The sequence below is a fragment of the Staurois parvus genome, unplaced genomic scaffold, assembly GCF_062004578.1.
Source record: "Staurois parvus isolate SC_StPar_1 unplaced genomic scaffold, SC_StPar_1.0 ptg001136l, whole genome shotgun sequence".
Classification (NCBI taxonomy): Eukaryota; Metazoa; Chordata; class Amphibia; order Anura; family Ranidae; genus Staurois; species Staurois parvus.
In genome coordinates, this window is record NW_028318932.1 from 559,945 (window position 1) to 576,622 (window position 16,678).

A 16,678-nucleotide genomic window follows, 5' to 3' on the forward strand; every position below is an offset into this window, starting at 1 on the left:
AATTCACCATTTGATAAGCATTGCATTGCTTAACTCAGCCTTTTTCAACCAGGGTGCCCAGGCACCCTGGGGTGCCTTGAGGTCTCTTTAGGGGTGCCTTGGCAAAATGCCTAAAAATTGCCCGAAAACTGTGCACAAGCCAGAGGTGGATCAAGCCTGCCTTTTAGTTACAAAAATCCACGGGTTTTCATTGTGCACCATTACGACCTTCTAGACGCCAGCATCCCAACAACCAATGACATCATCAGTTTATAAGGAGGATGTTGGTTGTCTGTTCAGCATCCTTGTTTAACCGTCCCCTGCCCATCTCCATCACTGCTGGAGTCTCATTAGCTGAGTGATGGAGAAAAGCTTAGGGAGAAGAGAAACTTTGGAATACTAGTCAGTACCAGTGTGCAAAAGTGTATTTGATTTGGAAGAATAAATCACCTCCACCATTGGGTGTCCTATGGGTGTGGATGTTAATGCATTATATAAAACTATTAGAATAGGTTTTTACATTTTAGAATGGGGTGCCTCAAGACTGTCCATGATTGTAGAGGGTGCCTTGACTGAAAAAAAGGTTAAGAAACACTGGCTTAGCTAATACAGCATTCTTTTAGTAACCTGGTTCATTTATTCAGGGGATGGAACTTCTTCTATGAGAAGGCCATGTGATGGGTCACCTATCCTGTCAATTCTCAGGGGTCACCGTATACTTCACTATTCCACCAAATATGTGGCTAGCTGAGCAGTTGTTGTTTTGTTTTTTTTTTCTGCTGTCTGTGTTGACGGGATACTCTTCACTTCCTTTCCTGGCAACATGAAAGGAAGTGAGAGGAGATCTTTGGTTCTTGCACTCTGTGCTTTATGCACTCCTGACCTCTGCACTTTATGCTCTCCTGAGCCCTACATTTTGTGCATTATGTCCTCTGGGTCTGTGCGTTACACACTTTTGAGCCTTGCACTTTGTGCGTTATGCACTCTTGAGCCCTGCACTTTGTGCGTTGTGCACTCCCGAGCCCTGCACTTTGTGCGTTGTGCACTTTGGATCCCTGCAGTCTGCATGTTACTCCTTGGTCCTGTACTATTTGTGTTTTGCACTCCAGAAGCCTGCAATCTGTGCATTACATACTTTGTCCTGAATTCTGTATGTAAAACACTGCTGAGCCCTGCACTCTGTATGTTAACCTGCGCTCTCCACTATAGCCACTAAGTTGCACATTTTCTGCTCTTAACCACAGCATTCTGTATGCAGTACTCTATACGGCATACTCCTGACTACGGCATTCTGTATGCAGTACTCTATACGGCATACTCCTGACTACGGCATTCTGTATGCAGTACTCTATACGGCATACTCCTGACTACGGCATTCTGTATGCAGTACTCTATACGGCATACTCCTGACTACGGCACTCTATATGCTGGGCTCTATACAGCATACTCCTGACTACGGCATTCTGTATGCAGTACTCTATACGGCATACTCCTGACTACGGCACTCTATATGCTGGGCTCTATACGGCATACTCCTGACCACTGTCTTCTTTATACTGGGCTTTATATGACATACTCCTGACCGCTGCACTCTTAAGTACATTATACACTTCTCTAGTTGTTGTTTAAAGCTATACTAAAGGTTCAGGTTTTCTTTTAAATAACAAACATGTCTATACTTACCTGCTGTGTGCAGTGGTTTTACACACTGCAGCCCGGATCCTCCCCTTCTTGGGTCCCCAGCTGGTGCTTCAGGCTCCTCCTTCCTGTTGGGTGCAAGTGGCTTGCTATGGGGGGCACCCGAGCAAGCTCGCTTCCAAGCCACTGCTCCATGTATCCATTCACACACGGAGCCGTGGCTCAACCCGCCCTCTCTGTCTCCTCATTGGCTCACTGGCTGTGATTGACAGCAGTGGGAGCCAATTGCTCCCACTGCTGTCTCAGCCAATGAGGAGGCAGAGACCCAGGACAGCCAAGACTCTCATGCAGATTGCTGGATTGCGATGGGGCTCAGGTAAGTATTAGGGGGGCTGCTGCACAGAGAAGGTTTTTTTACCTTCATGCATGAAGGTATAAAACATTGAGCCTTTAAGGTAGGCTGTGTGTAGAAAAGCATAAGGAACGGAAGTGTGCTTGGGATTGTACATGTCTGTTGCAGCATAGTCATTAAAGCATACTTTACAAGTTGGAGGCATCTAATCAGGGATGGACTGACAACTCATGAGGCCCCTGAGCAATAGGGGATCATGGGGCCCCTGTATCCTCGCCCACAATCAAACCACACCCAAAAAAGCCTATGAAAAGGTACCAGGGGCATCTCATGGGGTCCCCTATTGACCCAGGGCCCTCAGGCAGTGCCCAAGTTCCCAAATGCTCAGTCTGCCCCTGCATCTAATATAAATCAGGGATACCTGGATATTCCGGAGTACCCAGCAGACCACTGATGACTCCCCTCAGCAGGTGGGCATGGGTTTTTCTTTGTCGTGCTCCAATTACAGACAGGGAATTCTATTCAAGGTTGTATTCTTAACTGAGAAGTTCCTCTATTGCTCTCAGCCTCTTCAAATCTCCAAATGTATTTATTTTATTTTTTTTTGTTGCTGCTGAGATCTGACTTCCTGTTTGAGGTTGGCTATGTTGGTTCTCCATGATCCCATTGTATGTAGGAACGTAACCACCCTCCCTTGTCACTTCCGAGAGACTGTGGACATGGACTATGAACTATGGGACTATGGACTACATTGTATAGAATATGGACTATAGACTAGGGACTATGTAGTATGGACTATGGGAATGTAGATTATGGGACTATGTAGTATGGACTATAGGACTGTAGACTATGGGACTATGTAGTGTGGACTATGGGACAGACTAGGGACTATAACATGGATTATGTTGTGTGGACTATGAGATATACTAGGGACTATGTAGTATGGACTATAGGACTGTGGAGTATGGGACTATGTAGAATGGACTATGGGACAGACTAGGGACTATGTAACATGGACTATGTAGTTTGGACTATGGGATAGACTTGGGACTATGTAGTATGGACTATAGGACTGTGGATTATGGGACTATGTTGTGTGAACTGTGAGCTATGAGACTATGTAGTGTGGCCTGTGGGAAAGACTAGGACTATGGGACTGTGGACTATGGGACTATGTTGTGTGGACTATGGGTAAACTAGGGACTATGTAGTATGGACCAGGGGCGGACTGACCATTTGGAAACTCGGGCACTGCCCGAGGGCCCGGGGTCAGTAGGGGGCCCCATGAGATGCCCCTGGTACCTTTTTCATAGGCTTTTTGAGTTTGGGCAAGGACACAGGGGCCCCATGATCCCCTATTGCCCGGGGGCCCCATGAGTTTTCAGTCCGCCCCTGGTATGGACTATAGGACTGTGGATTATGGGGCTATGTTGTGTGGACTATGAGTAGACTCTAAGTAGACTAGGGACTATGTAGTATGGATTATGGGACTATGTAGTGTGGACTGTGAACTATGAGATTTTGTAGTGTGAACTATGGGACAGACTAGGGACTATGTAGTATGGACTATGGGACTGTGGACTATGTAGTATGGACTATGGGACTGTGGACTATGTAGTGTGGACTATTGGGACAGACTAAGGACTATGTAGTATGGACTATAGGACTGTAGATTATGGGACTATGTAGTGTGGACTGTGAACTGAGATTATGTAGTGTGGACTATGGGACAGACTAGGGACTATGTAGTATGGACTGTGGGATTTGTAGTGTGCATAGAGCAGTGCATATGACCACAATTGACGTTTTCTGCTCATTCCAAACAAAGGTAAGTGAGGGGGAAAATGAGAGGTTCAGAAGCTAAGAGAGGATGTTACAATGAGGGATAAAAATGCATTAAGAAACCATTTCATGAAACATAGATTACAAGTCCATTAGGTAAGTGATGTGTTTGGAGTATTTTTGGAGAATCAGGATATCATTTAGCGTCACTTAATGGCCTCGCCCAGGTGTGACAATACTAAAGTCACATGATCGTAAGGACATTAACATAGCCATTGATAGACACCAAATTGGCCAAAACAAACAAAAAATAATAAGATACTAAAATATGTTAAATGATCTGCTCTTTCCTGTATTCTTCACCTCTTTTGTATATATTAAAAAAAAAATGTTTTGCGGAACTCTGTGGATAGATGCGCTGTATCCCCTGAAGATCAGAAGACATGAGGAGTAGACAATTAGGTGGGCAGAGACTGGTGTTCTCACATTTCACGATGTATGGAATCTGTGTATGTAACAAGTCAGAATGGATACAAAGTTTCAGAATTACAAATACAACTTTGCATCCATTCTGACTTGTTACATACACAGATTCCATACATTATGATAGGTGAGAGCACGAGTCTCCCTCCACCTACTTTTTGTTTTTTTCTTAAAAAAACAAAAATAAAAATAAAATACATTAAGCGCATGAAAAATAAGGAAATAAAACATAAATTTGTTCTGTACGTCTCTTTTATTCAGTTGTAAACGTCAGACATGAAATATGAACAAAGCATATCCCTGTGTAGTGTGTGCTTGTCTCAGTTAAGAGCACTAAGTGCCATTCTCTCTGCTGCTTGTTCTTCTGCTGTTAGCATGAATAGTTTCTGACAAGTTTTTCTGACACCAAGAGAAAAAAGGTGACGGGAGGGACTTCCAGCACACAGCCAAAAAAAGAAGCCAAAACGCAATGCAGAAACGGCTCAAACACAACCTGCATAGGTGCAGGGCTGTCTCAAGGCAGGTGCGGGGGGTGTGGCATCGGGTGACATCAGCAGCATGGGGTGACACCAAACCCGCTCCACAAAAAGGTACGTTGTAAGGCAAGCCGACGATCCCCGCAGGACGGATCCAATCCCTCCTGTGGGGATCGTCGGCTTTCTTTACAACGTACCATTTTGTGGAGCGGGTCCGGTGTCACCGGTATAGGTTGCATGCCGACAATCCCCGCAGGATGGATGGGATCTGCAGATTGAAGAGTATAATGGATCAGACTCTGATCCATTATGCTCAATCCGCAGATCCGAGCCATCCTGCGGGGATCGTCGGCATGCAACCTATACGGGTGACACCAGACCTGCTCCACAAAAAGGTACGTTGTAAAGAAACCCGACGATCCCCACAGGATGGATCGGATCTGCGGATTGAGCATAATGGATCGGAGTCTGATCCATTATGCTCAATCCTCAGATCCGATCCATTCTGCCAGGATCAGAGGAGGAGGCGTCACCAAGTGTTATCGCACCGAGTGACACCAACCCTAGGGACGCCCCTGCATAGGTGTAAACCTAGCCTAAGTGATGGCAGCCAGTGATTTCCATCTCCTATATATATATATATATATATATATATATATATATATATATATATATATATATAAATATTTATTATTGTAACTATGGAACAAAAATGTTAACGTCACATCAGAATTTACTGGTGAGATAATAAAATATGTATGGGACAGGACAGAGCGTGACTAGCTGACACTTATTGGAGACAGGCACAGAAGAGGTTAATCTGGGAAAGGTCCCTAGGGAGAGAACATCCAGTAATTTTTTCTCTCAGAGGAGTTTGAGACGAGAGGAGGACGGTTGTCACATCTGTGCTGGAGACATGTCACTTCTCATGAGCAGCGATGGTGGTGTCAGGTGCAGGAGCAGTGCGGATACACAGTGACGACCCAGTTGATATCAGAGTGTATTCAGAGCTAAAGTGACACAGATCTTCCTCCAGCGAGGTCATAATTGGGGTATTATAAATGTTTCCAGAAAGGTGTTTTTTCACAATTTTTGCTGTTCCATATTTTCTTGCCTAGTTTGTAGCAACTCTGCTTATTGTCAACGTGAATATCAGGCTCTATGATTAGGCCCCCATAAGGGACGAAACATGTAAGGGGGGATTCTGCTTGGAGTGTCTGTGTTAATGCGGGAGGCTTCAGGACTAAAGAACATCACATACACGCAAATATGCTTTGAATGACTGCTGAGATCAAATTAATTACACCTGGAGGTTGTAATGTGTTGATTGGAGCAGACTGGTAGACTTGTACTGAGAAAGGAACAGCAAAGCACACTCACTGCAGAGGATTACAAAGCAGGGGGGTGGAGCCTATGTGTGAAATGAGTAAATATGTTCACCCCCTGTGTGTGTGTGTATGTGTGTGTGTGTGTATATGTATATATGTGTATATATATATATATATATATATATATATCAGAGTAACCAGGGTTATCACACATCATGGACTTTTCTGAAGTGGAAGTAAACCCTATTTTTTTTTTTTTTTGTCTTACCTATAGGTACTGTAAATATCTCCTAAACATCCACCATTTAGGAGATGTTTACTGCAGCAGCACTGGTGATAAGAGAGCTGAAACTCCAGCACGCATGCGTGGAGTGACGTCATCGTGGCTCAGCCAGTCAAACGGCCGCTGTCCACAAACCTGGAAAGAAGACAGGCGCTCCACTGTAGGGCTTTATTTTCAGTTAAGTCTTTCATAATGTGCTAGTATGCCATGCATAGTAGCACAATATGCTCTTAATTTGCAGGGAAAAGGGGTGGTTTTTTTTTTTGTTTTTGTTTTTTTGCGGTTTACTACCATTTTAAGGCTCCATGCACATTCGGAGGTTTAATAATGCTGGTAGCCTTAGCTGTGTAAAGTTGTGTTTAAAAATGCGAGTTTTTAGCACATTTGCAGTAGCATTTAGCTGTTTTTTAGCCTTTTTTTTTTTTTTACACACACACACAAAAAAAGTTTGCTCAACAAAAATGCCCCAAAATGCAGGTTTGCCGCATTTTTACTGTATTAAAGTGTTTTTACAGCTAAAAAAATCCTCTAGAAACCCACTAGTTCTGGGCTTATTTCCAGCTAAAAAACACTGGTTAAGGCTAGGTTCTCATCTGTGCAGGTGGTGCCGCTGCAGATCCGCACAAAAATCCGTGCAGCCGCACCACCCACAAAGAAGAATGCAGACCCACGAACGGGTGCCATTAATTCTAATGGCACGCTGCCCACACTGGAAATCGCAACCATGGGAACCGAGATTCCCATGTGGGCTGCGTTTTTAGAAGAAGCGCAGGGACTTCTTCCCTGCGTGTCCCGGGGCACGGGAGTCCATTCAATTGAATGGGCTCTCGTGCCCGCGCAACATGCAGCCCTCAGGAACGCGGTAATGTGAGGCAGGGGTAAAGCCTATGTGTGCATGGACACATAGGATAACATGCTGGGGGGTTTACTGGCTGTAGAAAAAAACATCAAAAGCCAAAAACAGCCGCTGTAAAAACGTCAAGTGTGCCTGAGGACCAGGGGCGGACTGACCATTCGAACACTCGGGCACTGCCTGAGGGCCCGGAGTCAGTAGGGGGCCCCATGAGATGCCCCTGGTAGCTTTCATTGGCTTTTTTGGGTGTTGGTGAGGACACAGGGGCCCCATGATCCCCTATTGCCCGGGGGCCCCATGAGTTGTCAGTCCGCCCCTCCTGAGGACTAATCCTGGCTTCACCTCCTAGTAAGTCACTGTCCTGGAACAAGTGTGCAGGATGGGGGTTCAGACTGCACTGGATACACACTTCCTTCAGTTGTCCCTCTTTCCTGTTTCAGAACATTGGACGTGATACAATAATGGAGGGTACCAGGGGCGGACTAAATATTTGGAAACTCGGGCAGTGCCCGAGGGCCCAGGGTCAGTAGGGGGCCCCATGAGATGCCCCTGGTACCTTTTTCATAGGTTTTTTTGAGTTTGGGTAAGGACACAGGGGCCCCATGATCCCTTATTGCCCGGGGGCCCCATGAGTTGTCAGTCCGCCCCTGAAGGGTACATCACATAACGAAGTATCGAGGTAATATTGATCGCTCACTGCAATGGGTTTTTTTTTCTCTCCTCAGGAAATGGCTTCATTGAAGGAAAGGAACTGGAGAATTTTTTCCAGGAATTGGAGGCGGCACGGAGAGGAGCCGGAATGGTAAGAGCTGTCCTGCATAGCACAAGCCACGTTTATTCATCAATGTACTTTTCTTGCAGATTCCTACCTTTTTTGTTCTGAAGTAATACAATGCATCTCAATAAATTAGAATATCATCAAAAAGTTCATTTTCATTCAGTAATTCACTTAAAAAGTAAAACTCCATATATAGATTCTGTACACAGAGTGATATATTTCAAGCATTTCTTTCTTTTAATTTTGAGGATTAAGGCTTACAGCTAGTGAAAACCCAACATTTAGTATTTCAGAAAATTAGAATTTTGTGAAAGTTCAATATTGTAGACTCGTGCTGTCATACTCTAATCAGATAATTAACTCAAAACACCAGTAAAGGTTTCCTGAGCCTTTCAATGGTCTCTCAGTCTGGTTCAGTAGGTTACACAATCATGGGGAAGACTGCTGACTTGACTGTTGTCCAGAAAACATGGACACCCTCCACAAGGAGGGTAAGTCACAAAAGGTCATTGCTAAAGAAGCTGGCTGTTAAGAGTGCTGAATCCAAACATATTAATGGACAGTTGAGTGGAAGGAAAAAGGTAGAAAAAGGCGCACAAGCAACAGGGATAACCGCAGCCTTGAATGGATTGTGAAGCAAAGGCCATCCAAGAATTTGGGGGAGATTCACAAGGAGTGGACTACAGCTGGTGTCAGTGCTTCAAGAGCCACCACACACAGACGTATCCAGGACATGGGCTCCAACTGTTGCATTCCATGTGTCAAGCCACTCTTGATTCAGAGACAACGTCAGAAGCGTCTTAACTGGGCTAAGGCAAAAAAGGACTGGACTGTTGCTCAGTCGACCAAAGTCCTCTTTTCGGATGAAGGCAAATTTTACATTTCATTTGGCAATAAAGGTCCCAGAGTCTGGAGGAAGAGTGGAGAGGCACAGAATCCAAGTTGCATGATGTCCAGTGTGAAGTTTCCATGGTCAGTGATGATTTGGGGAGCCATGTCATCTGCTGGTGTTGGTCCACTGTGTTCTATCAAGTCCAAGGTCAGTGCAGCCGTCTACCAGGAGATTCTAGAGCACTTCATTCTTCCCTTTGCCGACCAGCTTTACGGAGATGCTGATTTCATTTTCCAGCAGGACTTGGCACCTGCCCACACTACCAAAAGTACCAATACCTGCTTGAATGATCATGGTATGATGGTGCTCGACTGGCCAGCAAACTTGCCTGACCTAAACCCCATAGAGAATATGTGGGGTATTGTCAAGAGGAAGATGAGACACCAGACTTAACAATGCAGATGAGTTGAAGGCTGCTATGAAAGCAACCTGGGCTTCCATAACACCTCAGCAGTGCCACAGGCTGATCACCTCCATGCCACGCCACGTTGATGCAGTAATTCATGCAAAAGGAGCCCCCCAACCAAGTTTTGAGGACATACTATGCTGTACATGGACATACTTTTCAGTCAGCCATTTCTGTATTAAAAATCCTTTTTTTTTTTTTGTCCCTCTTCAGGGGGTGCGGGATCGTATGACCACTATGATGCTCAACGAACAGATGTCGAGTATCCAACGACTCCCAACGTAAATTTTTGAAAATATGGGAGCCGTGGTTGCAATATGCCTTTCCCACACTCTCCCCGGCTAGTCTGGGGATGTAATGGCGTTCGGTATTGGCGCTCTTGGACCCCTGCTCTTTTTTCCCTCCCTTTTTTTTTTTTTTTTCTCTTTCTTCCCCTCTTTCTTCTTTTTTCATTCTCTCTCTGTTTTGCTGTGACTGGACAGCTGCATTTAGTTGTTATAATCAGTTACAGTAATGTTTTGTAACTTATGTGCCACTGATAGCCTCTGCGTGGGCGTACCTTTTGCCCTGTTGGCATTAGAGCACCGTTTTTCCTTTTTTTTTATTTTGCATTTTTTTTATCTGTGCAATTGATAGCCCCTGCGTGGGCGTGTTTTATTGCCTCTCTTTTATACTGTTTAAAAATTAATAAAAACCATTGAAATAGAAAAATCCTTTTTTTTAATTGGTCTTATGTAATATTCAAATTTTTCTGAGATAATGAATTTTGGGTTTTCATTAGCTGTAAGCCATAATCATCAAAATTTAAAATTCATTTTTTGAATTGAATTACTGAAATAAATGAACTTTTTGATGATATTCTAATTCATTGAGATGCACCTGTAGCTGTTTGTTTGTCTGTGTCCATGTGCAAATGTAATGTGAATGGGAGTGATTTTATAATTATCAATCAGCTGCTGCACTTGCATTGTTCTAATGAGGAAAGTGACAGGGTCTGCATCCCTTTAGACGTGATTTCTCTTTGGTAGTATCTCACCAGAAAATTACATTTTTGTTGTGGCGGATGCCCAAAATCTGACTTGTATTTTAGTGCTGAGTGTCTGTGAAAATCACTGAGCCAATCAAACAAGCAGAAAATGACATTTCTGTGGTGAGCGTTCCCTAAACCATCTGTGTACAGAATTCCTCCAGGTTACCATATTGCATTGCATTTTACATACAATTATTGTGCTGCAGGTTGAATAGGAAAGGTATTTTTTAAATTAATATTCAATTACAATATGACTTGTGTTGCAATGTTATATGCTATTTTTTTTAATGCCATTTCCTATGAAAGTGGAGTTATCCTTTAAAAGCTCAAAAATGTGGAAAGAAGGTCTCAGGTGTATGAATCTTTCTATAGATGCAGATCATCTGCCTGGATCTTGTAAAAGGAAATCAGTTTCTACCAAGAGGAGTAATATGGAGCATGATCAGACACCCTTCCTTGACTGAGAGAGGAGTGTTAGGAGGAAGAGGAGAGAGATGGGGCAGGGAGTGGTGGACAGGAGTGTTAGAAGGGAGAGGAGAAAGATGGGGCAAGGAGTGGCTGAGAGGAAAGAGATGGGGCAGGGAGTGGCGAAGAGGAGTGTTAGGAGGGAGAGGAGAGTGATGGGGTAGGGAGTGACAGAGAGGAGTGTTAGGGAGGAGAGAGATGGGACAGGGAGTGGAAGAGAGGAGTGTTGGGAGAGAGAGAGAGATGTTGGATGAGGCAGGGGGTGGTGAAGAGCAGAGAGAAAGGAAGAGGAGTGTTAGGAGAGAGAGAGAGAGGGGTGGGGCAGAGAAAAAGGAATGGGAGAAGAAAGGAGAGGAGTAGAGGAAAAAGAGAGAGAGGGGAGAGAATGTTGGGAGAATAGGAGAGAAGAATAATAGAAGGGAGAGGAGAAGTGGTCAGGAGAGGATGAAGAAGAGAGGAGGCCAAAATGGAGAGGGAAGGGAAAGGAAGTTGGAAATGGAGAGAAGTGTCTTCCCTGAGGGATTAGACCAAGGAAAGGATTGCAACAAGGAAAATCGAGAGGATAGATATGAAGTAAGAAGGAGAGGAGAAAAGAAAATGAAAAGGGAGAGGAGAGAAAGGAGAGAAGAATAAGGGACAGGAGAGAAAAAAAGAGGAGGGGGTTGAGTACAGAGAGGGAGAGATGATATGAAGGAAAGGGAGAGGGAAGATGTAGTGAGGAGGAGAGATGAAGGATGAGGAAAGGATTGGAGAGAGGAAGAGAAAGGAATGAAGAACCAGAGGGAGAGGATGAAGGAAAAGAGAGGGGAGGGGAAGAACAGAAAGAGGAGATATCTGTAGAGAGCAAGGAGGAAAAGAGAGAGTAGAGAAAGATGGAGAGGAAAGGGTGACAAAGAGGAAACCAACGATTTAGAGAGAATGGAGAGGAGAGGGGGGAAATGAGAAGAGGGGATGATTAAAGAGAAAGGGAAGAGATGAAAGAAGGGGGGTGAGGGGTGGAAAGAAAAGACAAGTGAGAGGAAATGGAGAAAGGAAGAGAATAGGAGAGGGGAGGAGAGGAAAGAAGAGAAGAGGATATGAGAGGGAGAGCTGAGTAGATGGAAGGACTGGAGAAGAAGGAAAAGAAGAGATTGAAATATGAAGAGAGTATGAGGGAAAGGAGATAAGATTAAAGGTAGAGGAAGAAGAGTGAATGGGGAAGATTGGAGAAGCAGAGAAGACCAAACCATAGGAGAAGAGAAGGAAAGGAGAAGAGTGAAGGAGAGAGGGGAGGGAAGAAATAAGGGAAAAGAGAAGAGATAGGAAAGTAGGTTAGAAAAAGTGGGGGGGGAGTAGAGGAGGGAAATGGAGAGGAGAGGCAATGAGAGAAGAATGCAACAGAGGAGGGAGATGGAGAGAAGAAAATAGGATAGATGGCAGATGGAGAGGAGGAGAGGAAGAAGATCAAGAAGTGGAGAGAGTTTGTGAACAGAGAGAAGAGGTGGAGAGGAGGGAGATCAGAAAAATGGGAGATGGGTAGGAGAAAGGGAGATGGAGAGGAGTGAGATTGAGAAGAGTGAAGATGATATTAAAAGAGGAGGAGAGGAGATAGATAGGGAGGAGGAAGATAAAGAGGAGGAAGATGGAGGGAAGGAGAAGAGGGAGGAAGAGAGGAGAGGAGAGATGCAGAGGCAAAAACAGAAGAGAATTCATTGTAAAGGAAGAAGAAAGGGGGGAAAGAGAGAAAAGGGAAGAAGAGTTTATTATTTCAGAGGAAAAACCAACTGACTTTAGTTTTTGGAACACTTAACAAAATATCTCCAGCAAAATGAATATTGTAGAGAATGTTGGAGAATTTACAAATAATTTCAGTTCCCCTAATGATAACCTGTGCTATAAGAAATACAGAAGCAGCCATTGCTGACCTTTCTCCTTGTCATGCGGAACCTCTGGCTTCAGTACTGATCACTAACTATACAGTGTAAGGTGTACAGAAGGAAAAAAGTCCCCCAAGTGGCAGCATGTTATAGGTGGTTGGATGCTGCCATCTGCTGGTCACTCTGGTTAAAACATGTATATTACAGGAGTTCAGGAGCTGTAACCAGTAGCAGACATATTTCATGTGAAAGATAAAACTTGACCTGATCCCTGTGAGTGACAGTTCCTCCTCTCCATACATTGCTAGGGGTGACGGCTCCATCTCTTTTCTAAGTGTCTTGCACCCATAAATGAATGTAAGGGGAGCAGCTTTTTAATTTGCAATACTGAGACTGATCGGGGTATGATCAGGGGCGGACTGACCATTTGGAAACTCAGGTACTGCCTGAGGGCCTGGGGTCAGTAGGGGGCCCCATGAGATGCCCCTGGTACCTTTTTCATAGGCTTTTTTGAGTTTGGGCAAGGACACGGGCCCCATGATCCCCTATTGCCCGGGGGGCCCCATAATTTGTAAGTCCGCCCCTGGGTATGATAATGAATGCAGACCCTCCCACTTAATTCTCTAACTGTGTTGCCAAGGTAGACATCAATACCTACAGCAAATAAACAGGTTGGAATCCTCACTAAAGTGTGCTAAAATCTCTGCAATGAATTAATTCACCAGGAAAAAATTTGTATATCTCACAAAATGTAAACATTCTTTTTAGGAGACACTCTAGCCCCGTTCCGTAGAATCTGCTCTTACAAATATACCTAAACCAACTCATCTATTTTTTTTTCAATCATCTATCAGGAAGGATCCACCATTAATATTGGAGAGAAGTTGAAAGAATTTATGCAAAAGTACGACAAAAATGCAGATGGACGCATAGAGATGTCAGAGGTGAGTGCGGACAGGAACCGAGTACAGGTGAGATATGGGGGGTGTGCAGAAACCGAGTACAGGTGAGATATGGGGGGGGGTGCAGGAACCGAGTACAGGTGAGATATGGGGGGTGTGCAGGAACCGAGTACAGGTGAGATATGGGGGGTGTGCAGGAACCAAGTACAGGTGAGATATGGGGGGGGTGCAGGAACTGAGCACAGGTGAGATATGAGGGGGGTGTGCAGGAACCGAGTACAGGTGAGATATGGGGGGGGTGCAGGAACCAAGTACAGGTTAGATATGGGGGGTGTGCAGGAACCGAGTACAGGTGAGATATGGGGGGTGTGCAGGAACCGAGTACAGGTGAGATATGGGGGGCGTGCAGGAACCGAGTACAGGTGGGATATGGGGGGCGTCCAGGAACCGAGTACAGGTGGGATATGGGGGTGTGCAGGAACGGAGTACAGGTGAGATATGGGAGGGTGCAGGAACCGAGTACAGGTGAGATATGGGGGGGTGCAGGAACCGAGTACAGGTTAGATATGGGGGGTGTGCAGGAACCGAGTACAGGTGGGAAATGGGGGGGGGGGGTGCAGGAACCGAGTACAGGTGAGATATGGGGTCTGTGCAGGAACCGAGTACAGGTGAGATATGGGGGGGGTGTAGGAACCGAGTACAGGTGGGATATGGGGGGGTGCAGGAACCGAGTACAGGTGAGATATGGGGGGTGTGCAGGAACCGAGTACAGGTGAGATATGGGGGGGGTGCAGGAACCATGTACAGGTGATTGCAGAGTGTGTGCAGATGATGGTAGCTCAGGTATCAGTGGATGACCCCCCACTTTTCTCTTCACTTTTTAGTTGGCTCAGATTCTCCCGACTGAAGAGAATTTTCTTCTCTGCTTCCGTCAGCATGCCGGTTCCAGCACAGAGTTCATGGAGGTGAGAGCTGCACCCACTCATACATACCTGCAGACACTTACCTCCACCCACCTGGTGATATCATTACCATTCTGCTGTTCTAGGCCTGGAGAAAATATGACACAGACAGAAGTGGCTACATAGAGGCAAATGAACTGAAGGTCAGTGGTTAAGCATGCTAAGTATTGTAGTTCAGTAACATCTGAGCCTGGTGCCTATTCATTCTCTTCCATGTTCTCTTCCGGGTTGGGGGGGGGATCAGTCTTAGGGTCCTATGGATCTCCAAAAGCCGATCCCTCTAGCCATATGATCAGGGCCGTGGATAAGGGGGTACCACCAGTCTTCCTGTATGGGGCCCAGCGGGGAGGGCCCAGGCAGCTGGTTGAATCAAATATGGGCAAGAGGGTGGCTTCTTCTCCTCTTCCTCCCGTTGGCTTTCAGCTGCAGCAAAGAGAGCCATACAGGGGGTCAGTTCCAGTAATTGCCACCCCGCCCATCACCCTCCCTGTGCACCATACGTTTCCCCTGCTGCCCAGGCCCCCCTGTGTGCCCCCTACCCCACAGTGCTTCCAGCTCCCCTCCTCTCCTTTCCACCGGCATCTGCAAGCGCACAATAGGATCCTTCAGGATGGAGAGTGGGAAAAGGGTCTGCTAATTATGTCACATTTACCAGCCCCTTCCTTTTCTGAATGAACACAATGAGTGATCGGTAACAATTACTCACTGTGTTCATTCATAACTGAAGTCTATATTATTTTTTTTTGGTGGAGGGGCCCTGCCAGGTTTGCTGTATGGGGCCCCGTGGTTTCTAACAGGAGCCCTGCATGTGATTGACTTTAATGATTTCGGTTAGGTTCACAGTCATGCAGACTTCAGTGTGTTTTCTAGTTTGCAGAAATGCTCTACAGTCCATGTAACATGATTTCCTTTTGATTTCCTTCATTTCAGATTGCGTTTTGTGTGTAATAGGCTTCAAAGGAACCAGACCAAAAATGTAGTGTTGCGATTTTGATGCGTTTTATGCATGTTGCGTTTTGTGCTTTGCGTTACTTTAAGCTGGTTGTTAAGAATCCGGCTTCCTTAACAACCAGTATACAACATGGTCGATCACGAGCGGGTGGACGCCTCGTCCTTCACAACCAATGAGTTGTCAGCAGGGTTTCCTGCTGGCAGCTGAATATAAATGGCAATTGAAAAAACAGTAAAAAACTGCTTGGGGTCCCCCCAATCAACACGAGACCCTTGGGGTCTGGTATGGGTTTTAAAAGGAACCTCACGCCAATTTTTTTTTTTTTTTTCATAAAGTGGCATGGGATTCCCCTGGAAAGGGGGGGAGGAGTGAACCATTCCAGGCTACATGCCCTCCTCATACCATGTTGATGAGGACAAGGGCCTCTTCCCCACAATCCTGGGCTTTGGTTGTGGGGTCTGCAGGCGGTGACTTATCAGAATCTGGAAGCCTCCTTTAACAAGGGAGTCCTCAGATAACGTCCCCCCATGTGAATGAGTATCGTGATTGATGTTGAATCTACTTCAGGGAACAATTTAAAAAAAAAATGTTTTAAGAAAGGCCTTGAAAAAAACTTGTGTTTTTACTCACTTTTTTGGTGAATGAGTAGCGGTACTATGTACCCCATACTCATTCACATAGGGGGCTTCCAGATTACAATAAGTCACCCCCCCCCCAGAAACCCCTACAACTGCAGCCCAGAGTTGTGGGGAAGAGGTCTTTGTCTTCATCAACATGGGGACAAGGTGCTTTGATGGGGGCCCCTCTGCCCCAAAGCACCCCAACATGTTGAGGGCATCTTGCCTCACATGGTTCAGGAGGGGGGCAACCCCCCCCCCCCCCCCCCTCCTTTCCTGGCCTGTGGGCTGCATGCTGCATTTTTGTTTGTTTGTTTTTTTGTTTTTTTAATTTCAGCATGGGGTTCACCTTAAAATCTCTACCAGACCCGAAGGGCCTGGTATGGCTTGAGGGGGGATGACCCCACACTTTTCCCTGAATTTTAAATGCCAGCAATTGTTTTATTTTACACTCAATTGTCAGCGGGGAATCCCAGATGACTCATCGGTTGTTAAGGATGCAGTGGCCGCCTGCTCCTTAACAAGCATGTTGTTTACTGGTTGTTAAGGATGCTGGCAGCTGCCTGCTCCTTGACAACCAGCTAAAGTCACACAAAGCACAAAACCAAAATGCCAAAAAAAGGCATCAAAAACATGTGTGGGAA

General features: G+C 45.4%; 1 protein-coding gene across 1 annotated transcript in view; it reads left to right on the forward strand.

The window, feature by feature from the left end:
• CALB2 (calbindin 2) overlaps positions 1-16,678 on the forward strand; it is a 36,859-nt gene that overhangs the window by 7,424 nt on the left and 12,757 nt on the right. Inside the window, exons 2-5 of the mRNA XM_089659232.1 lie at positions 7,900-7,976; positions 13,456-13,545; positions 14,388-14,468; positions 14,552-14,608. Of these exons, the coding sequence (XP_089515358.1) occupies positions 7,900-7,976; positions 13,456-13,545; positions 14,388-14,468; positions 14,552-14,608 (305 nt within the window). The remainder of the gene's footprint in view (positions 1-7,899; positions 7,977-13,455; positions 13,546-14,387; positions 14,469-14,551; positions 14,609-16,678) is intronic.